This window comes from Abrus precatorius, unplaced genomic scaffold, assembly GCF_003935025.1.
Source record: "Abrus precatorius isolate BTA unplaced genomic scaffold, Abrus_2018 Scaffold10, whole genome shotgun sequence".
In the NCBI taxonomy this organism is placed as follows: domain Eukaryota; kingdom Viridiplantae; phylum Streptophyta; class Magnoliopsida; order Fabales; family Fabaceae; genus Abrus; species Abrus precatorius.
The window spans coordinates 30,984,435-31,003,505 of NW_020874292.1; the positions used below are offsets into that span (position 1 = coordinate 30,984,435).

A 19,071-nucleotide genomic window follows, 5' to 3' on the forward strand; every position below is an offset into this window, starting at 1 on the left:
AGCCGTGTGGTGAGCACAGAGCAAACTATTCATTCGCCTTTTACTAAAGAATACCGTGTGCTCGCCACTATAAGCGGCATACGCCAATTTTTTGAGGAGTTTTCTCCTTTTGAAGTCTCTGCAATACATTCCAAGTTTTATAATTTAGTGGGACTCTACTATATGCTGTACTATTTTGCATGTGCTACTAAGTTGTTTGGATTGCAATTTCAACTGAGGGTATTAATGTAGCTTTGGAGGTTAGCTTGGATCAATTACTAGATCCAAATGTGGTCCTTTCTGGACCCTTTTTGTACTATGAAGCTGGATAACCTACCTAAGTCTGATGATATCTAGGATAGGAAGCCACCTGAGTGAGCCTGCCAAGTTTACCACGGTAATGTTACAAGGTTAGGTTGTATTATCACAAAATGTTGTTTATTATCAATGGATGGATGGAAGGATGTACCCTGAGGGGAAAAAACTAATGGAAGAGAGCAGTGATACTATTGTCTCAAAATTTCAACAATAATGATAGAACTACCATAGCTTAGGGATTATTTCTATCTCATGCATCAAAACTTGTCATGCTCTAGGTCAGTTTAAAAAGCCCCTTAGTGAGTGCAGGTAGACTTGTCTCCCATACAAATCACAAAAAGAACGAGACAATAAACAAAAATGACATTGGTAAGTTCGCCACCGACATACATTTGTAGCTCAAAATACTATCTAAATATTAGATTGTCTATTGCACTCGTATTTTTTTTTTAAAATATGCGAACACTTTTATTATTAATATGATTATAAGGGAGAAAACATATATATTTTATACAAAAATTACTTAAATGGAGTAGTAGTAGACATACTGCTAGGTCAGGATAATTCTATAGAAGGTTTATAATTAACATTATGGGATACAAGCTCATGTGCCCATATGCTTGTCTGTTTATAAGTAATAATAACCACTAAAAAAGTTGCCATACTACCATTAAAAGCAATAAGCAATCCACTTGAGAAGTGAGTGCTATACAACCATTTATGTTACCAAAAGAAAGTATTTAAATTTTAAAGGCAGAATATGATTCCAAACTTTCTTTTAATCCCAAAAGAATCATGCTAACCCTTCTGTGTATACAAGTTAATCCCTACCTTCTAACTGTGAAGAAACATCAATGCAGTAACATTATAAATAAGAACCCGGATAAAATAGAGATCCTGTGCTTAATCAGTAACAAGGTGAGGACTATGATGCATCAAAACATTATCAAGGTCTTGGAAATGAGTATGAAAAATATTTTGTTAAAAGAAATTTTACCCACTTTGATAATCCCTTGTCTTAAGAAAAGGACTACTCTCTGGCTATAAGCAAGGACACCCTTTTGGTGCACGTCAAATTAAGCATTACCAATGGTACACCTTTCCTGAGGGTCCTCATTATTAAGAGCCTGTATAGCTGAAAAGGTTCAAACTCATAATTTCTATTCATCCCACGACATGTAAACTCATCCAAGATGAATATGGTGATTCATTGATGTCCTTGTACCTTCCATAAGGAGATCAACAAACTTGTGCACATCCTCGGATTACACTCTTTAAACCCAGTTGGGAATTCACCGAGCATAAGGGGAAAATAGCAGTAGCAGCAGCAATAGGTAGTAACAGTAGTACGAAAGGCTAAATTCGAGGAAATGGTGTAAAGTTGTTTTCAAATCCAGTGAAAGAGAAAAGATCTTATTCAATACCAGAATGCCACTAGTGTTGGGGCTTGGGGAATGAAGTTCAAGAATTTTGAGAAAAGGCTTTAAATTGGAAAGCAGAAACTCGCAAATTTAATGGACACTAACATTCTTTAAAATATAAGAAATTTGCAGCTGAAAATCATTAATTCCACCTATTAATTCAAAAAATCAATGACAAATATAGTTACCCATAAACATGCAACAATTCATAGTTCCTACACTTTTAATATTAAATAAAAGTAAAAATTCCAAATTATAGAAAAAAAAAACTCAAATAACACATACTGAGACACTAAATTTAACCTTTTTATTATAATAATTATGAAGGTAATAAGGATTCAACACTAGGTTATTTGGTCCAAGAGATATGACATCGTGAACCAATCATCTAATTGCTTGTTTATGTATCGTCTATAACTTAACATTTGATATTCGTATAAGTAATCGTGTATCCTCGGTTCACAAAAGTAAACAAACAGGCCAGAAATTTAAGTTATTAGATAAAATTACATGAATGATAAGGTACTGGCATATTTAAAATTGTTTTAATTATTAATAATGTTTTATTTGGTTTCCTAATGTATGATATGTGAAAGAATGTTATGAGTTCCATATTTTTCAATTTCATTTGTAAGTGATCATTAATTTTTTTTAAAAATTGAGAGAAATTTTTCTTCATCATCTAAAAAAAATAAGGTAATAAATATTAAAGTATTTAAAGACAATTTTTTCACTTAAATTGAGGGCTAAAAGGTGCTTTTGAAAATCAAATATATTTTTTAAACATTTTTAGCATTAATATTTGATTTTTGTTTTTAAGCTTTGGCTTCACATTTTCATGAAGTTTCTCTTGCGGTCTTCCATTTTTGTGAAGCATTGATATGGATTTTCATTCTAAACTAAGATTTATGTTTGATTATTAAAATGAGGTTTCATATTATTATGCTATATGAGTTTCATTATTTATAAAAAAAATTATAGCATATTATATATTACTAACACACACACACACATATATATATATATATAGAAGTTTCTTTACTAAGAATACAAAAAACATTACTCTTATGCACATGTATCAAACTATATATAAGTTCTCGTTAACCAAAAAAAAATAAAGTTGTCTAATCAAACATAATTTAAATCTCATCATCAGTATTGAGAGAATATTAATCAAAAGTTCAGTTTAAAAATTAAAAAATATTTGTTTATTAAAAAAAACTTCTATAAATCTTAATATAACTTTTAATAGAAGTCATGATTTATTAAATCTTTAATCAATATTATTAGAGTTTTGTTAACTAGGGTTTTAAAAATATTTTTTAAAGAATTAATAAATAAATAAAATGTTAAAATGTATTAAAAATTGTATTATTCTCCTAAAAAAATTCGAAGGGGAAGGCAACGTTTCACTTTCAACCTATAAATGTTACCGTTACACGGCAATGCCCAACGTCTCTTTCCACTCTGATTCATTCAAAATTTGTGTTTAAAACTTGAAGCTATTAAAGTTACGATTTTTATACATTGAACATCTCTTTCTGTAACACTCATCATGGCTCTCAGACCCATCGATAACGCTCTTCCAACAACCCCAGAGAGACCCAGAAAACAACCCAAGATCGCCGTTGCAACCCAAAAACCACAAGACCGTGCTCTGAATGATGAAAACAAAGTTCCATTGCCCTCTTCTAGTGATACCGCCATTGATTATATCTCCTCCGACAACCTTAAACCCATGTCGGACCCTGAAGTTAAGATTCAGGTAAGTTTTGGCAAATCCCCACCATAAATAATTCATTTTTTTCCTTTCCCTTCAATCATTGACATCTAAAAATCTTGGGAAATGCAGAGCTTGATTGAAGATTTGGATTCAAAAAATTGGACCAAGGTCTGTGAGTCACTGAATGATGCTAGGCGTTTCGCATTGTACCACTCTTCTCTTCTATTCCCCATCTTGTAAGGGATATTTTTTGTTTTCTCTTTCTGAAAAAAAATGTCTATATTTTTCACAAGTTTTGAATTTTAGTCATGGGTGGTATTGAAATTTATGGTGTAAAATTGTGACCAGGGGAAAAATTGTGCTGGTGGTGGCAAAGACAATGAAGAACCCTCGGAGTGCTCTGTGCAAAACTTCTATCATGGCTGCTTCTGATATTTTCAATGCCTTTGGTGACAAGTTGCTTGACCCCTCCACCTCTGATGCATTTGATGGCTTGGTACTTGGACTCAATTTCCTTTTGTGTTATCTAGTAAAATACATCATGTTTTTGGTTTTATTCTATTGATTAATGGGTTGGATTGTGTTGTTTGGTTGAATTTCAATAGCTGCTGCAGCTTCTGCTGAAAGCATCTCAAGATAAAAGGTTTGTGTGTGAAGAAGCTGATAGAGCTCTTGGCTCAATGGTGGGTTCCATGACCCCCCTTCCACTGCTTCAGAAACTAAGGCTCTATGTGAGTCACACTAACCTAAGAGTCAGGGCTAAGGCTGCAATTTCTCTCTCCAACTGTGTCTCCAAGATGGTGAGTATACATTGCAAGTCTTTTGAACTGTGATGTCTTTCTTTTGTGTTGATGGTGTTTAATTGTTTATGTTTATGCACTGTTATAAGATGTGAGTCATGTATATTAATGTTATCAGGGGCTTAAAGAAATGGAGGAGTTTGGGTTGACTGAGCTGATAGAAGTGGCAGTGGATTTACTGAATGATAGACTTCCAGAGGCAAGAGATGCAGCTAGAAGTATTGCAACTTCCATGTATGAGGCACTCACTAAGGATGTGGAACAGAAGATGGAGTTTTGGCAGAGCTTCTGCCAATCCAAGTTACCACCAATTCATGCTATTTCAATTTTGAAGATAGTTAAGCCTTAGAATTGGAGTATTTCTGTTGTGTAGCTTTCTTTTCTCTAGTCATAGCTCAAGGCAGAGAGTTTAGAAATTTAACTTTATTTTGAGAAATGCTCATGGTTCTTCATGAGTAGCAATGTTGAAATCACATTTCATTGATTTTTGTTTGAGTATTATAATAATCCTTCTACGGTGCCGGCATAATTTGTTGCTTTATGATGTATATTCCTTTCATAAGAGCTGTAGGAATGTATGAATAATAAATAATGTGATTTTATTTTAATCTTGTTTATAAAAATTCAACCATAATTTTAATACAGATCAGTAAAAATACCTATGTTAAATATAAAAAATATAAAAATTAGAAAAAATAACTTAGTTGATAAAAAAATCATTTTACTTTTATTAAATATATAAAGGTTTAAAAAATGTGTAACTGTATTTTTGGAACAAATAAAAATTTCATTATAAATAAGAAAAATGATGATTCTTGATCTTTTTGAAAGAAAAGGTTAGAAAAGAAAGAGAGAGAAAAACTATAAATACAATAAAAAAAATGAAGAAAAATATAAGTGTAAGGAATAGAGTGAAAAATCAAGAAATTAGCCTTAAGGCTTAAGGAATAGAGTGAAAAATCAAGAAATTAGCCTTGAGGCTTTTGGCGTTAAAAATAATTTGTTTTGTGATATTGTGGTTAATTTATCTCATGATGGTACATGCCAATCTTCCAGATACATGTTTAGCTTTTGTTTTGGCATTTTATAATTGTATCCTGTGGATCTTGTTATGCACACAATATTTGAAAGTTCAGTTATCCCCATTATTTCAGCTGTTCTTGCATGTTTAATTATATACAGGCTGAGATTATTCCTTCATTGAACATTGAATATTGTAAATATATCATATAATGACGAATGCCTAATTCAAGGGAAGAGTGTGTGGATTGGCATATTCGTGCTAGCTAGGTTCATTTCCAGATCATCCTACCCTCCCTCTGCAGCTGCTCCTTTGTTGTTGCTGCTGTTCAGATGCCTCCTGAAGTAGCTGCAGTCAGTTAAGATTTAAGTAAAAGCAACTTTATTTGTATTCCAACTTCAATTTTTTTCGAAGTAGAAAGAGTTTAATTCTAATACACTCTCAGCATAATTTATACCGTCAACTAATTAAAAATTACAGTAAATATCATTTTTAAAATAATTATTTCAAAAATTAATGATTCTTAATGATATGATAATTCATAATTAGACGACAATGAAAAATAAATTAATATACTGATACATTCTAATTAAAATCTTAGAAATATAGCTTCTCTTTACACCATGTCAAACCTTTTGTACTATCATCTAGAAGTATGTTGCCACTGAGGATTTGGCTCTGTGGTATATAGAACTCTAGTGACCTTAAAAAAATGTTATCCCGTGTAAGAAAATAATTATGATAGAGATTCAATGATGTGGTGTTATATGGGTGGATAATAATATTAACAATGAAAAAAATTTGCAAAAAAAAAATTCACCATTTTAGCTAATTTGTGAATTGCCAATAACCATTCTGTGTGTAGTTCCTTTAGATCTCAACTAATGTGATGTGTTTGAACAAATTCGTGACCCACAAGATAATTTGAAATTATTGTAACTCCTTTATGATCGATCACACACTGAAGTTGAAATTATGTGCTCAGTTGCCCGACATTATTAACCCATAATGTAATCTGTGTGCTGCGAACTAATAACAAAGCATACTGGTGGTACTAATAACCTAGTTTTGCAACTATTCACCCTGGTGGTGCAATACTTATCTTGAAGACAAACAGTCATGTTCAGGACAAAGTGATTCCTATTCGATCACAACGAGCCACAGGCTAGATTCCACTCCATCCCTCCTGACTAATTTTATAACGATGCTCTTCCAACCTATCAGCCACTCAGAATGTTGAGCTGATAACACTGCCTCTCTAAATGACCAACTTACGAAGGTTAAACAGAATCTTGGATAGTAGTTTATACAATATCTTTCTTCTAGTGCATATTATACCCTGCTTAATTAAGGATACTTTCCTTAAAAAGAAAATATAATAAAATCATTGATTGGACAACAATTCAGACGCTAAAAATAGATGTTTCTGGACCTTCAAGAAGCTATTTTGACAGAGAAAGTGAGATATAAAATTTTCAAGCATTTCGTATTGGTGAATTTCCATTTGAAAACCATTTCAAGTTACATTTAAAAGCAACATGGCTTCAACTTAAATTAAGTTGGTATATTGATAAATTACGATGCAATTGAAATACAGGAACTGCAGCACAACCACACAATAAATAGATAGCAAAGCAATGTTGATTAATTTACAGGCAAGGGCTGTATGTCCAAATAAAGACGGACACATTACCCCAACTAGCTGATTCATGTTACAAATAGAAGCAAACGTTAGATTTCATCAAATTATGCATTCTGCATGAGGGAGTCAATCTGAGCACATGAATTAGGCGAAGGCTGTTGCATTATCTCAGTATCATCCAAATCCTGAGATTGAATGTGTATATCCTGTCAAAGAAAACTGACTGTCACAGAAAACACTAATGCAGCAAACGGGGAAAAAAATGCTATTTACACTCTTTCTGGAAATTAGATTGCATTATTTCTCTTAAATCTTAAAGAATTTCATTTTAGGAGTTTCTCCCAAACATATTTCCAATTAAGGAAAAAACTGGGAGTCAATATTTAAGAATAATAGAGTTAGTGTATTTTCGATCATTAAACCTTTTGAATATCCATAATGTCCCACTTTCTTTTTAATTCTTCATCCTAAATTGAAACTATATTCATCAGAATTTCCTAAAATTAACCTCCCCCCTCCCCCCTCCACACACACACACACAAACACGCCTCAAGACTCCAACTAACAGACTCTGCAAGTGTAAAACAATAAAATTTAAACTAAAAATGGAAAGAGAAACAGATGTCTGATTATTAATTTGATACCTGTGACTGTAAAAGTGGTTGAGGTTGCTGATCTTGGGCTAATGCATAAGCTTGCGGCTGAGACATTCTATAGTAAGGTTCTTTCAGATCAAGTTTACACGATGATGTTTGAAGAGTTCCTCCTTGTTCAGCACCAGGCCCCCACATTTTAGCTAAATGCAAGTTGAAATTTGTTCATCAACCGCATGGTGCAAGATGTAATATAGTAATAAGAAGGAAAAGAAAAAAACAATTACCAACCTGACAATGTTAAATATATTGTGTAACTCTGAGCATTGTGGGCAATCAGGTGCATCCTGCCAGTAATTTCTTGTCCTGCCATGACATAAATTGGCTGCGAGAGAACACATCGTAACTGATACCAGTGGGTTGTAGGTGAACCGGGGGCAGTGGTAAGCCACCTTCGCACAGTACTGTGGATTTGGAATAATTGTGACAAATTAAGGAACAACCACAACGAATTGATGAATTGCAAGACAGACAAGATCAAACGAGTAGAAGAGGATTGGTTACCTTCCATTGAACAGTACATCAAACCAACATGCCAATCCATGTACTCTGGCACCCACAGTGGCTGTGAATCTTAGAGGAATGTCAATTTCATACAGCTCTTCTTCCTATTTTGATAACATTGCGGGGCAATTTTATTCCACACATCAAAACAACATAACTCCAAAACGAAAACAGCCAACTTACTGACCAGAAATAGACCCATTACAAAACAGTCCCAAAACAAACATGACTTTGCAAATACAAGTTTCAAAGAATTCTTTTTTCAAATGACAACTCACGAATGCAAACAAGCAAATGACAAACTTCTATTTAAAATGTTTAATAGTGGAAATATGCTGTTATAGGAAATGCATTAGGTAAAATGCTAGGATGAAAATGATTTCAAAATAGATCACCTTGTTTCATGAAAAAGTGGAATTTGTCACCCAATATGATCTCCAGAAAATAAAACAACAAAACCACATTACCAAATAAAATGCATATCTCCAAAAATATAGTTAATGATTTAATGCGAACCTTTATTTTGGTGAAGTCTATCACATGGAACATAGGAGCAGCTATTAATAACCTTGGATCAAAGGCATCCACCACAGGCTGCATGGAGAAGAGGCAAAAAAACACAGAATACATCATAAATTTGTCCACCGTAACATAAATTTTAGTAACCACAAAGGTCTAGTTTTACTCCAGCAAATAAAGACTATCATAACGACACACACCCATAAGAAATCCAGAGGCAGAAAGCTATTAATAAAGGTTAACAAACATTTTTATTGTTTTTCGCAATTTTTGTTGTCTACAGGATTTTAAAAGGACTCAAAATACTAAATAGATGATATTGAAAGAATTGTAAGACTAAACTCACAAAGAAAAATGCCAAATCACGGTGAGAAGGCACCATAGTTGTTAGTCTAGGATGGCAGCAAATAGCAAAATAGCATGTAGCGAGATGCTCACTAGTTAAAAATTTATAATATGTTATGTACACAGAATTTTAGTATAAATGCTCACAATTTTCAAAATTAATCACATAATCATCATTCCAAATAAAAGTGCAAAACACTACAGCATGAGTGATCAGTGAACAAAGCTTGAACAGCAGAGCAGAGGATGAGCAGCAAAACAGAGCTCGAAGCAAGAGTAATCAATGAATTGAAAAACAGAGGAGATGCTAGAAAAGTTTATTTTTCCGGTGAACAGAAAAACAGAGACACCGGAAAAGTTAATTTCTCCTGTGAACAAAATACAAGAGAAGACACCGGAAAAGCTGATTCCTCCAGTGAAATGGAGCAGCTGAGCCTTCGGACAAGCTGATTTCTCCGGCGAAATAGAATAGGTGAGCAAGTGAGGGGAGAAACCGCTATGTTGATTGCTGCTCAGACTTTTGATGTAGAGAGAGAAAGTGGAGAAGATGAAATCAACATATATGTTTTATAAAGAGTAAATGACCTTTCTACCCTTAAAAATAATCAAAAGGGTGCATTTTACAAAAAAAAATAGAATAAGGTTTCCTCCTTTGCAACGCAAACTTATCCCTTTTCTTGCCACAAACTTCCTCAACCGCTACGACATGCCAAATGCCCCGCAAAGTGGCAGCAGTGGCGGCCAACGGCCACACCGCTATAGGGCGCTATTAACTATTCAAGGTGCCATGTATAACCAAGCCTTTTTCTACCAGGTAAAGTTGGTTACATGGATCAAATAGGGCGCTATTAACAACTATTCAAGGCGCCATGTATAACCAAGCCTTTTTCTACCAGGTACAGTTGGTTACATGGATCAAATAGGGCGCTATTAACAACTATTCAAGGCGCCATGTATAACCAAGCCTTTTTCTACCAGGTACAGTTGGTTACATGGATCAAATGACATTGTTCAACCGTAAATCATGTCTATAAACAAACCATTGACCTCTAAATCTTTCTAAATGGTTTCACCCGTAGCTTTTATCAGTCTCCCTCTACCTCTAGCTATGGAACTACACTGCGTTTGATCTACTCTCCTGGATGGGGCTTCTAACAGTATTCTCCACAAATATCTAAATCACCTAAGATGACATTCTACCATTTTTACTACAATAGGCACCATTAATTGCCATAACAAGTTTAGAAATCTATTTGGAACTACTGCAGCACATAGAACTCATGCAACAGGACCACAAAAACAACCACCAAGCCTTATCCCAATAAGTGAGGTCAGCTACTATGCAACAGGACCACAAACAACATAAAAAAAGGAAACGGCAGAGAACAAAGCACAAGTACTGTATCATAACTAGAGGGAATAAGGACTTCAAAGTTTGTTTACAGAGGCCCTAATGTGGCTGCTTGAAGACCAACTGAAAAGTGTACAATATAATCCTCCAGCTTACTATGAGAATTATAAATCCAAAGTTCCAACTTTTTGACAAAACCCCAATTATGTTACAACAAACAAATAGGTGCAATACAAAATGGAATGCTTACAGAAGTACAGGAAAAAAAACAAAACAAAACTGTAAGAAAATGAGAGGGGAGTATGTCATAACTAAAGGTGACAAGGGAAAAAATAAACAGTAGTCCAGCACGAAATGTAAAGATGCAAATAGACCAAGTGAAAAGCATATAAAATAGGTGAAGGGTCAATTCAAACATCACTATGCATTTCTATGTCCACACTAATGTCTAAATAAAGTATTAGCCTTATATCCTCCAGAAGCACGAAAACATTAATAAAATTTAAAACAAAAAAAAAAAAAGATTCCAAGCTTTAACTTATCGCATAATAGAGTGAAAGCAAATGTCAAATTAACCTGTTCCCAGTATAAAGGGGACCAAACAAACAATTTATGCTGGAAGCTCCAAATACATCTCACTCTTGTAGGAATGAACGAGTTAGAATACTTCATTTCATTTTTGGAGACCAGACTAGAAAGATACCTGAGAAAAATATCCTTGAAACGCAGTCCCATGCAAGGGCGTCAAATCAACACCATAATAGTTTTGTTGCTGCCAAAAGAGGGCCTGAACAGATACAACAATATCAATCACCAAATTCAAGGAGACAAAATAAGAAAAAAGAATAGTATAGCTCAAGAAGGATGGAGACCAAACAACAGTTAGGAATCAATGATGATTTCTCTTGTACATAAACAATGCTAGATAATGATACAATTCTATAACAAAAATATGAAACCAACAGTTAACCTTGGATTCTACAAAGCCAAAGGGAATTCTTTTCTTTATTTTTGTAAGGGAAGGTCTTTTGCATATTATAATCCAGATAGATCAAGGAAGTGCAAGATGCAGAAATAAACATGAATGGGCATGTGAGTGTAACCCCACACATAATTGCGCACCTTATTAGCAATTTCAACAAACAAATATTCATCACTGAAAGGTGCCATGTGAATCCTACAAAAGCAATAAATTCAAGTCAGAAATAGACAAAATTTCTTAGATAATTGTCAGCAGTTTGGGGGATGCAAACACTAAAATCCTAATCATTTGAGACTTGCAGTGGCTTTAACACCAAAAAATAAAAAAAGCACAAAAACTTAGCATTAGAACAAGAATCTGCATCTTGAAAAATCATATTGCAACAAGAATTCAAAAATCCAATGTAATATACATAACTTTTTGAAAGGGAAGATGATAATTATCCCAATAACTTGGCTCCATAGAATCATATCATCATAATCTCACTTAATAGTGCCCACACTGACACAATAAAATGCAGGGCAGGGGGGAGAGAAAGTTTGCTCCAAAGTACCTTCCCACTGTAGGAAACATTTTCCCATTAGAGGTGAGAAACCTATCTCTGGCAATGACATAAGACTCCAGCATTCTTTCATTAACTAACAGGGTGCCTGCACAACAATATATAGATTTCCCTGACTTATAAATTACAAACATGGTTATAAAATGCCAATTTCCATAAAACACTAGGACATTTTTTTCTCAAGACGACAAAGCAGCAGCAGAAAAATTTATGGACAAAAATGTAACATAACATATGCATGGAATATCAGCATCATTCTCTAAATTGACCAAAACAAGTAGAACAGAAGTTTACCCATGGGCTCAGAGATCAGAATATCTGCTTTCTCTGGCAATTCAACATCCTCAACTTTGCCTTTAATAACCTATATATATATATATAAATATTACATGACATAGTGCCCTGAATGATCAGATAAATAATGAACAACGACTAAAATGCAGAATACTAAGAAAAACATCTCACTGTAATTCGTTGACCCAGTATTGGGTTCCCAGCTATAAGTTTTTGTGCATATTCTGCCATTTCAGATGCTTCCACAGCATAAACATGCTTCGCACCAGCCTGCAAAGGAATGACATGGACTTCATACTAAGTTCAGGAAGTAGGTGGCAGGGGAGATACTTGGAATTTTCACTTAATAAGAAGAAATCATACTTAGTATATGATACTAAATTTACAAATAGACTTAGCTGACTGAAGTGTTGGGTTACCTGAGCAGCAAATAGTGACAAAATACCACTACCAGCTCCAACATCAACTACTACACGACCTATGAAATCAGCACGATTCTCAATAACTGCAGCATAATAGGTTCCTAAAACAAGAACATCAAGAATTCCTCAGCAAATATATATGTCAAAGTAAATTAATAAATAAACAAACACTAGGATACAATTAGGTGTAACCTGTCCTCACATAGTCCTGCAACATATTTTGCTGATGCAGAAGTTGTCCATAATAATGAAAATACATTTTTGCGGACGATGACTCTATTTTTTCATCAAATTTGCTTTTAGATGTTATTACATAAGTTCCATTTGGCAAGTTTCCGCCTGGATTAAAACAATCAAATATGTAATTAAATAAATATCCTATCTTACCAATATACAAATGTAATCATGCATGAAGTGAAAATACATTTGCAGCAGCAAGCAAAATAAACACTGAAAATTACAATTAACAAATGACTGTGGAGATGATGATCATGAATTCTGTTGAAAATGAAAAATCTTCAACAAATATAAATTATTTAATGGGAGAGTCTGTCTCCAAATAACAATTTAGGTGCTAGCTGCAAAAAGAAAAACGTAAAAGAAGGCTCTGTGACACAACCAATCCTACCTAGAGAATAATAACTACAATGAGATCCAATGCAACATCAGAATTACTATAATAAGAAACTATTTTTTAAGCAATTAATTATACAATATCATAAGCTCTTCTGTTACACATTGAATCTGTAAAGCAATGTTCTACCCGCACCAACTAGCATTACAAGTTCTTTAAATATCCATTAACTGTCCAGAAAATCTAAAAATAGGTTCAATGATAAAAATTTAAAATAATAATAAATTAATAATATGTGAGAGAAAAATAGCTACTTTCCTTCACCCTATGTTTCATGTATCCAAAACCAACACAACTGTTGAGCACCAAAAAAGAAACAATATTCAGTTTGTGAATAAATGCCATTCTGCAAACTAAAGATGACCTGAAGCATTCAAAATCAACAAAGTTTGCAAAATGTCATTATACAAGGTTAACAAATTTCCAAAGCAGCACCTTGAACATTGAATTCCTTCTTCCATTGTTGGAATACACAATGGAAGGCCTCACTCTCTTCCTCATTTCTAAATTGTATAGCGACTCCCCTGGAATATGATGTCTGGTTCAAAAATAGCACAGTTAAAAGACATCACTATTTGGCAGTACATCAACAAATTAAGCAAGGAAACAGAGCACCATGCACACCTCACTAGAGCACAAACATCAACATACAGAGCAAAGAATCAAAAGACAGAAAACAACATAGAATGCAGCAAGTCCATAAAACCAATTCTTTGAAGCTCAAATATTTTAAACACCAAATAATAATAATAATAATAATAATGACAATACCAATTGAGTTAGCAATAAATGATAAAGCATTTGTACCTGTTTGCCAGCATCAGTCCCTTCCACCAGGCAAACCCATTTGACAGGACTTAATCTGAATAGCTGTAAACCATAAATACACACTATATTTTAATATATAGTAATTAAAACAAGGACATCAAATTACCAACACATCATCTGCTACATATTTCATCATTGAATGAACTCATAAATACAAAAAAAATATATATATATATAATATAATCAATCTATTTACTTTTGTGTCTGTTTCTGGCGCAGTTGCTAAGCAAACAAAAAGAAGCAAACCTGAATAGGTGGAAGATCAGCATTTAGAGCAATCTCCTGAGATTCATCCTGAATTTGAAGACGTTCACCGGTGAAGAGCGCAACCCCCGGCGAAGCAGAAGAAGAAACCGAAGACACCTCACACACCGATGCCAAAGCGAACTCTCGCTGTTTACTCTTCTGCGCCACAGAATCCTCCATCACCATCGTTCCTTCCTCCAACCTCAACAACAATCTTTGTCTTGCTCTATTATTTATATATATATATATATGTATAGTTATTATATAAATTATAAATGAAAAAAACGGTGTGACTGTGTATGTATGGATATTAATAATATTGTGAATGATAAACTCAAGATAAGTGTATGCAGTGTATATGATTTTGAATTTTTTTTTTTTTTAAATGGAACTAGGGTTTGAGTTTTGTAGGAATTGAGAGCCGCCAAAGAGAGAGAGAAGGTTGATGAATGTGGAAGCAGTTTCACTTTGCCTCAGGTTTGGGGTTTTATAGTGTGTGTGCGAGTGTGTGTTGGTTTCAGGGTACGGTTGTGTGCGTTGGAGGGATGAGTGAGGAGGGTGCGGAGTTACTGTGTGTCGTACACTACTCTACTCCATACTCTAGACGGAGTCAATGAATGAACGGTGGTCGTTTCTGGTGCAACGCAAGGTAGTGGAATTGGATTTTCGTCGTATACGCACTCTCCTTTTCCACTCTTGTGGGCCCCTTTGCTCTTCCAAAATCTACTATGCTGTTCATATCTGATCTTACTTCAACCAGTTACACTTAAATTACTCCTACGCTACATTATTCATTAATCAATTATATAATTTTTACTTAATTCAAGTGCCTTAAATCATGTAACCATTTCTCATACTTTGTTAACATGACTTTCGAATTTATTTTTACTCTAAACCCATTAAATGTTTAAGCTAGGGCTGTCCATTATTTTAGATCAATCTAAAATAAAATTATTAAATTGAACGTCTTGTTGACTAATATTTTAAGGATATTAATTAAAAGAATAATGTAACTGCTACAAATCTAATGTTTCATTTATTAACTTTCTGGAGGTCATAAAATGTTTGAAATCCTAAAATTGATGAGCATAAGAATGTGATGTTTTATCAAATTGATCAAATCTATTCAACTAAATCGACTATCTAAGTGAAAGGGCGACAGTTGTTTGAATTTGAATTGTCCAATTATTTGGATCCTCTTCAATCTCTCCAACATCTTTTTACAGCAAAGATTTCAGCCATCCATTACATGCCCTTCCTTTTGTGTTTTTGTACAAAAGATGAATTCAATGGTTGAGATCTTGTGGGAGATTGACTTGACAAAATTAATGATAAAGATTATCTGAAGACATTGCCTAAGTATCTTCTCTGAGGATATACAAAGTAGCTTTAAAAAAATCGATGTTTTACTTGAATCGGTTGAGTATCTTTTCAAATCAATGTGTACTTAAATTGGTCAAATATCTTCTTAGAGAATGCATAATCCTCAACAATGAACTTACAAGCAAAATTAGTGATTTACTTGAGTATGTTGAGCATTTTGTCAAATTAATGAGTATTCAGATTGGTCAAAAATCCTTAGAAAGAGATACAACTGGTAACACTAGAATATATGATCAATTGTCTATTCAAACTGTTATGTTGTTTTCAAAATTTTCCAAGTAATATATTTGGTTCTTATTTATAAAAAAAATAAAAATTAACCAAGATCATAAGAAATTAATTAAAAATTTAATAAATAATGATTTTATATTAAAAAAACAAATTAAAATACATTAAAGAATATAATAATAAGTGTATTTTTATGCTTCTTTAATAACTTTTTTTACTTTTTTATTTCTTAACCAAAGCTTTAAAAACACGTTAGCATTTTTCTTTATGAAATCCTTTCACAAAATAAGAAAAGTTGTCAAAATTAGTTAATATATTAATTTTTGCAAATTTAATTGTACATTTAAGTTAACTACTATTTAAAGTCAAACTCAATATTGTACATATTGTTGAGAAATTAGCAAGGTTCAATGTTTGAGTAGAGTAAGTATATAAAAAATAATAATAAATATTTTAATAATAAATATTTTTAAAAATTGTAAAGAGTCTTGTATTGAATATAACAAAAAGTCTTTAAAGGGTCTAATAAAAAAAAAAAAAAACAGACTGAGTAGTCGGCATGTTATATTGCAAGATGTGTGGCAACCACTTGTGCATGCCTGTGCACCAAACTCGAAAATATAATTAATGGAATAGAACTATAGAAAAGTTTATGCTTGAGAAGTACACATTCGGATTCAATGTCTCCTTGGTAAGCTTTCTCCAAAGCAACACTGTTGGTTCCCACGTAACTGGCAAGTTAACTTGTCAATATCGGTAATGTTAAGAATAATATAATCTTGAAAACTATTAGAGGGTGCATCGACATGATGATCTTTAACTGGTACTTCGTCCATCTCCATAACATACGAAAAGCTTCAAGTTTTCATTCTAATTAACCATATTTATAGCGAAATCCCATTACAAGACGGGTCCAAACTATCAAACAGATTCCATATGTCACAAGCAGATGAAGTTGTTACTAACAAGAGATTCCTTCCACGACCCTTTAACCACATAAGCAAAGACATAGCAAGTACATCAAAATTAGATAACAATAAAGAAGGGAATTATTGTCAATTTCTCATTAATCAATTTATCCACAAAATGGACCATCGGAAGAGTCCAGCAAAAGACACAAACGAGGAGGGTATTTGTTCTTTCCAAAGAGATCAATATAACTCAATAATACTAAAACAATGATAACTGATACATATCCAAATAAATTAAAGATTACAATTTTCAGCACTATAGTGACGTGATGAATGAATATCTAGCAGTAGTAGTAGGAATCTCGAACTAGGAACCAATATCAACATCATCAAGAAGAAGATGAAAGCTTGATAGCTTTGAAAGCTGGATGAAGCAATCCAAGTTCATCCTTGACATCAATTGGATTGCTTGTATCATTCCTCACTCTCTTCACCTTGCGACTAGCAAGTGTCCTGTGAGTGAACCCATACATCTGTAAAATCTGGTTATCCCCAAAATTATAAGCCCTATCCATCTGTTTCAAGCACCTCTGAACCGGGTAATCCCCAAACTTCCCACAAGGCTTACACCCCACAAAGTGAGTAACCAAAGGCCACCTATGATCCCCAAGTCCAGGGTGGTAATTATCGATCATTTCCTCATAACGGTCCACCAAAATCCCCCAATACCCATGCAAGTAATAGGCATTCTCAAGGTAAACCTTTTCACCCCATTTCTCCCTCCCAGTAGCCAACAAATAAACCATAGCAGATTGATCATCAGCTTCAAAAACAGGCCTATTCTTAAGCTCCCTAGTGAGCAATTTCCCTGCTTCATCCCTTATCTTCCCCTTTGGACCCATTGGAGCCCAAGCATCAAGAATATCCAAAGACCATTGACAATTCCTCAAAAGAAAACTCCCAGTGTTCAAACCAATCCAATTCTTCTCATCATACACCATCTCATTCCACCCATGCATCACAAAATTGTAATCCTTGTACCTTTCCCAAGGCACTTCAAAAGCCATGTCGGTGAACATTGCATCACTATCCATCCACCAGAGAAACTCAACCTCAGGATGAGACAGTAACAGTTTACGAATCAAAGGAAGCTTAGCCCAAAACCCTGCCATCTCAGCATCTAAAAGAGCCATGTTGTAGAATATCTCAATCCCGTGAACCCTACAATAATCAATCTTGTTCTTAATCGATTTCACAAGATAATGGTCCCCAACCGGGTTTTCACACGGTTTGGGCGATGAACCGGTTACTAACAGAACCCGTGGTTTGTTGGATCCGATGAAATTCGGGTAATCAGGGTTATCTCGGAGCCATTGTTGGCGCTGTTGGTCCCAATCCGAGATTTTGGGGCCGAGAGTGTAGGGCGCGTTAGGGTCACGCTTATGCTCGTCGCCGGTGTCTTCGTCGACGAGGATCTTGGAGAGATCGAAGGTGGCGTAGTTGGTGGAGGTGGTGTCGGAGGCAGTGTCAGGTTTGGATTCTTCAAGGACGCGGCGGGCACGGGCGGCAGAGATGTGCTGGCGGATCTCGTTGAAGTCTTGCTCCGGCGTGCCGAATTTTCCGGCACCGATGGTGCCACGGAGGACGATGACGGTGAGGAAGAGACAGAGGAAGGTGACGGTGCTGTGACGGCACGCTCTATGGATCTGACGGACCCGCCGAGTTCCCAGGCAACGCTCCAGCATTGTGGCTCGCTGAGTTGACTCGGGCTACAAGCGGACTCAGGTGATTACTCAGACGCCGATTGGCTCAGCTGCGATGTAATAACGAAAGTGAGTGAGTGAGTGAGGGAACGCGTAATCGCGTGGTTAAGTCCTAAAATGTGTCCCAGGACGCCTTGTCGGTGGAGGACAACCTTCTGTTTTCCAAAATATTCTATTTTCAAATGTATTTTTTATATGGGTATATATAAAATAATTAAGAAAATAAGGATCCATGGAATTTCTGTGACTTTGGATGCCTTTTAACTTTTTACGCTCAAAGGATTAGTCAAAATTAATGAATACATATTTATTTTAATTCTAATTTTTAGAATTATAAGCACTAATTATTTTTATTTTTTTCATAAAAATATAAATTTATTTAATATTCACATATTTACTCCAAAATTAATTCTGTGTATCAATCTTTTAAAAAATTTAGAATAGAAACTAAAAAAAATAAATTTAAAAAAACTAATAACTTACCTTTTCATAATTTTCAACGTAATATCATCATGATTTTGATAAAAATATGTATTAATTAG

At 34.2% G+C, this 19,071-nt stretch overlaps 3 protein-coding genes and 1 non-coding gene across 4 annotated transcripts; 2 read left to right on the forward strand and 2 right to left on the reverse strand.

Moving 5' to 3' along the window:
* On the forward strand, positions 1–118 carry LOC113853410. Its single transcript, XR_003502582.1, has one exon. It is a non-coding gene; the product is annotated as a U5 spliceosomal RNA (small nuclear RNA).
* Positions 119–3,273: 3,155 nt separating this feature from the next.
* LOC113853156 (TOG array regulator of axonemal microtubules protein 1-like) lies at positions 3,274–4,590 on the forward strand. Its single transcript, XM_027483634.1, has 5 exons — positions 3,274–3,483; positions 3,571–3,677; positions 3,790–3,937; positions 4,047–4,241; positions 4,360–4,590. Exons 1-5 carry the CDS (start codon positions 3,274–3,276, stop codon positions 4,588–4,590), a joined length of 891 nt encoding a protein of 296 aa, XP_027339435.1.
* A 2,196-nt stretch (positions 4,591–6,786) lies between these two features.
* Positions 6,787–14,815, reverse strand: LOC113846031 (probable histone-arginine methyltransferase 1.4). The gene is made up of 15 exons (XM_027473842.1): positions 14,245–14,815; positions 13,978–14,040; positions 13,606–13,708; positions 12,729–12,875; positions 12,534–12,637; positions 12,286–12,384; positions 12,115–12,184; positions 11,812–11,908; positions 11,399–11,453; positions 10,980–11,063; positions 8,578–8,655; positions 8,062–8,165; positions 7,789–7,961; positions 7,549–7,700; positions 6,787–7,110 (listed from the first exon to the last, which is right to left on the reverse strand). Exons 1-15 carry the CDS (start codon positions 14,428–14,430, stop codon positions 7,009–7,011), a joined length of 1,617 nt encoding a protein of 538 aa, XP_027329643.1. The 5' UTR covers positions 14,431–14,815; the 3' UTR covers positions 6,787–7,008.
* Positions 14,816–16,580: 1,765 nt separating this feature from the next.
* Positions 16,581–18,695, reverse strand: LOC113848058 (xyloglucan 6-xylosyltransferase 2-like). The gene has a single exon (XM_027477429.1). It carries the CDS (start codon positions 18,509–18,511, stop codon positions 17,156–17,158), a length of 1,356 nt encoding a protein of 451 aa, XP_027333230.1. The 5' UTR covers positions 18,512–18,695; the 3' UTR covers positions 16,581–17,155.
* Between the last annotated feature and the right edge of the window lie 376 nt (positions 18,696–19,071).

Coding starts and splice junctions, on each gene's coding strand:
- LOC113846031 (XM_027473842.1), bottom strand. CDS start 14,430: ATGGTGATGGAGGATTCTGTGGCGCAGAAGAGTAAACAGCGAGAGTTC. Junction 13,709..13,977: donor GGACTGATGCTGGCAAACAG/GTACAAATGCTT, acceptor TTTTTGAACCAG/ACATCATATTCCAGGGGAGT. Junction 11,909..12,114: donor TCTGATCTCTGAGCCCATGG/GTAAACTTCTGT, acceptor ATTGTTGTGCAG/GCACCCTGTTAGTTAATGAA.
- LOC113848058 (XM_027477429.1), bottom strand. CDS start 18,511: ATGCTGGAGCGTTGCCTGGGAACTCGGCGGGTCCGTCAGATCCATAGA.
- LOC113853156 (XM_027483634.1), top strand. CDS start 3,274: ATGGCTCTCAGACCCATCGATAACGCTCTTCCAACAACCCCAGAGAGA. Junction 3,484..3,570: donor ACCCTGAAGTTAAGATTCAG/GTAAGTTTTGGC, acceptor TGGGAAATGCAG/AGCTTGATTGAAGATTTGGA. Junction 3,678..3,789: donor TCTCTTCTATTCCCCATCTT/GTAAGGGATATT, acceptor AATTGTGACCAG/GGGAAAAATTGTGCTGGTGG.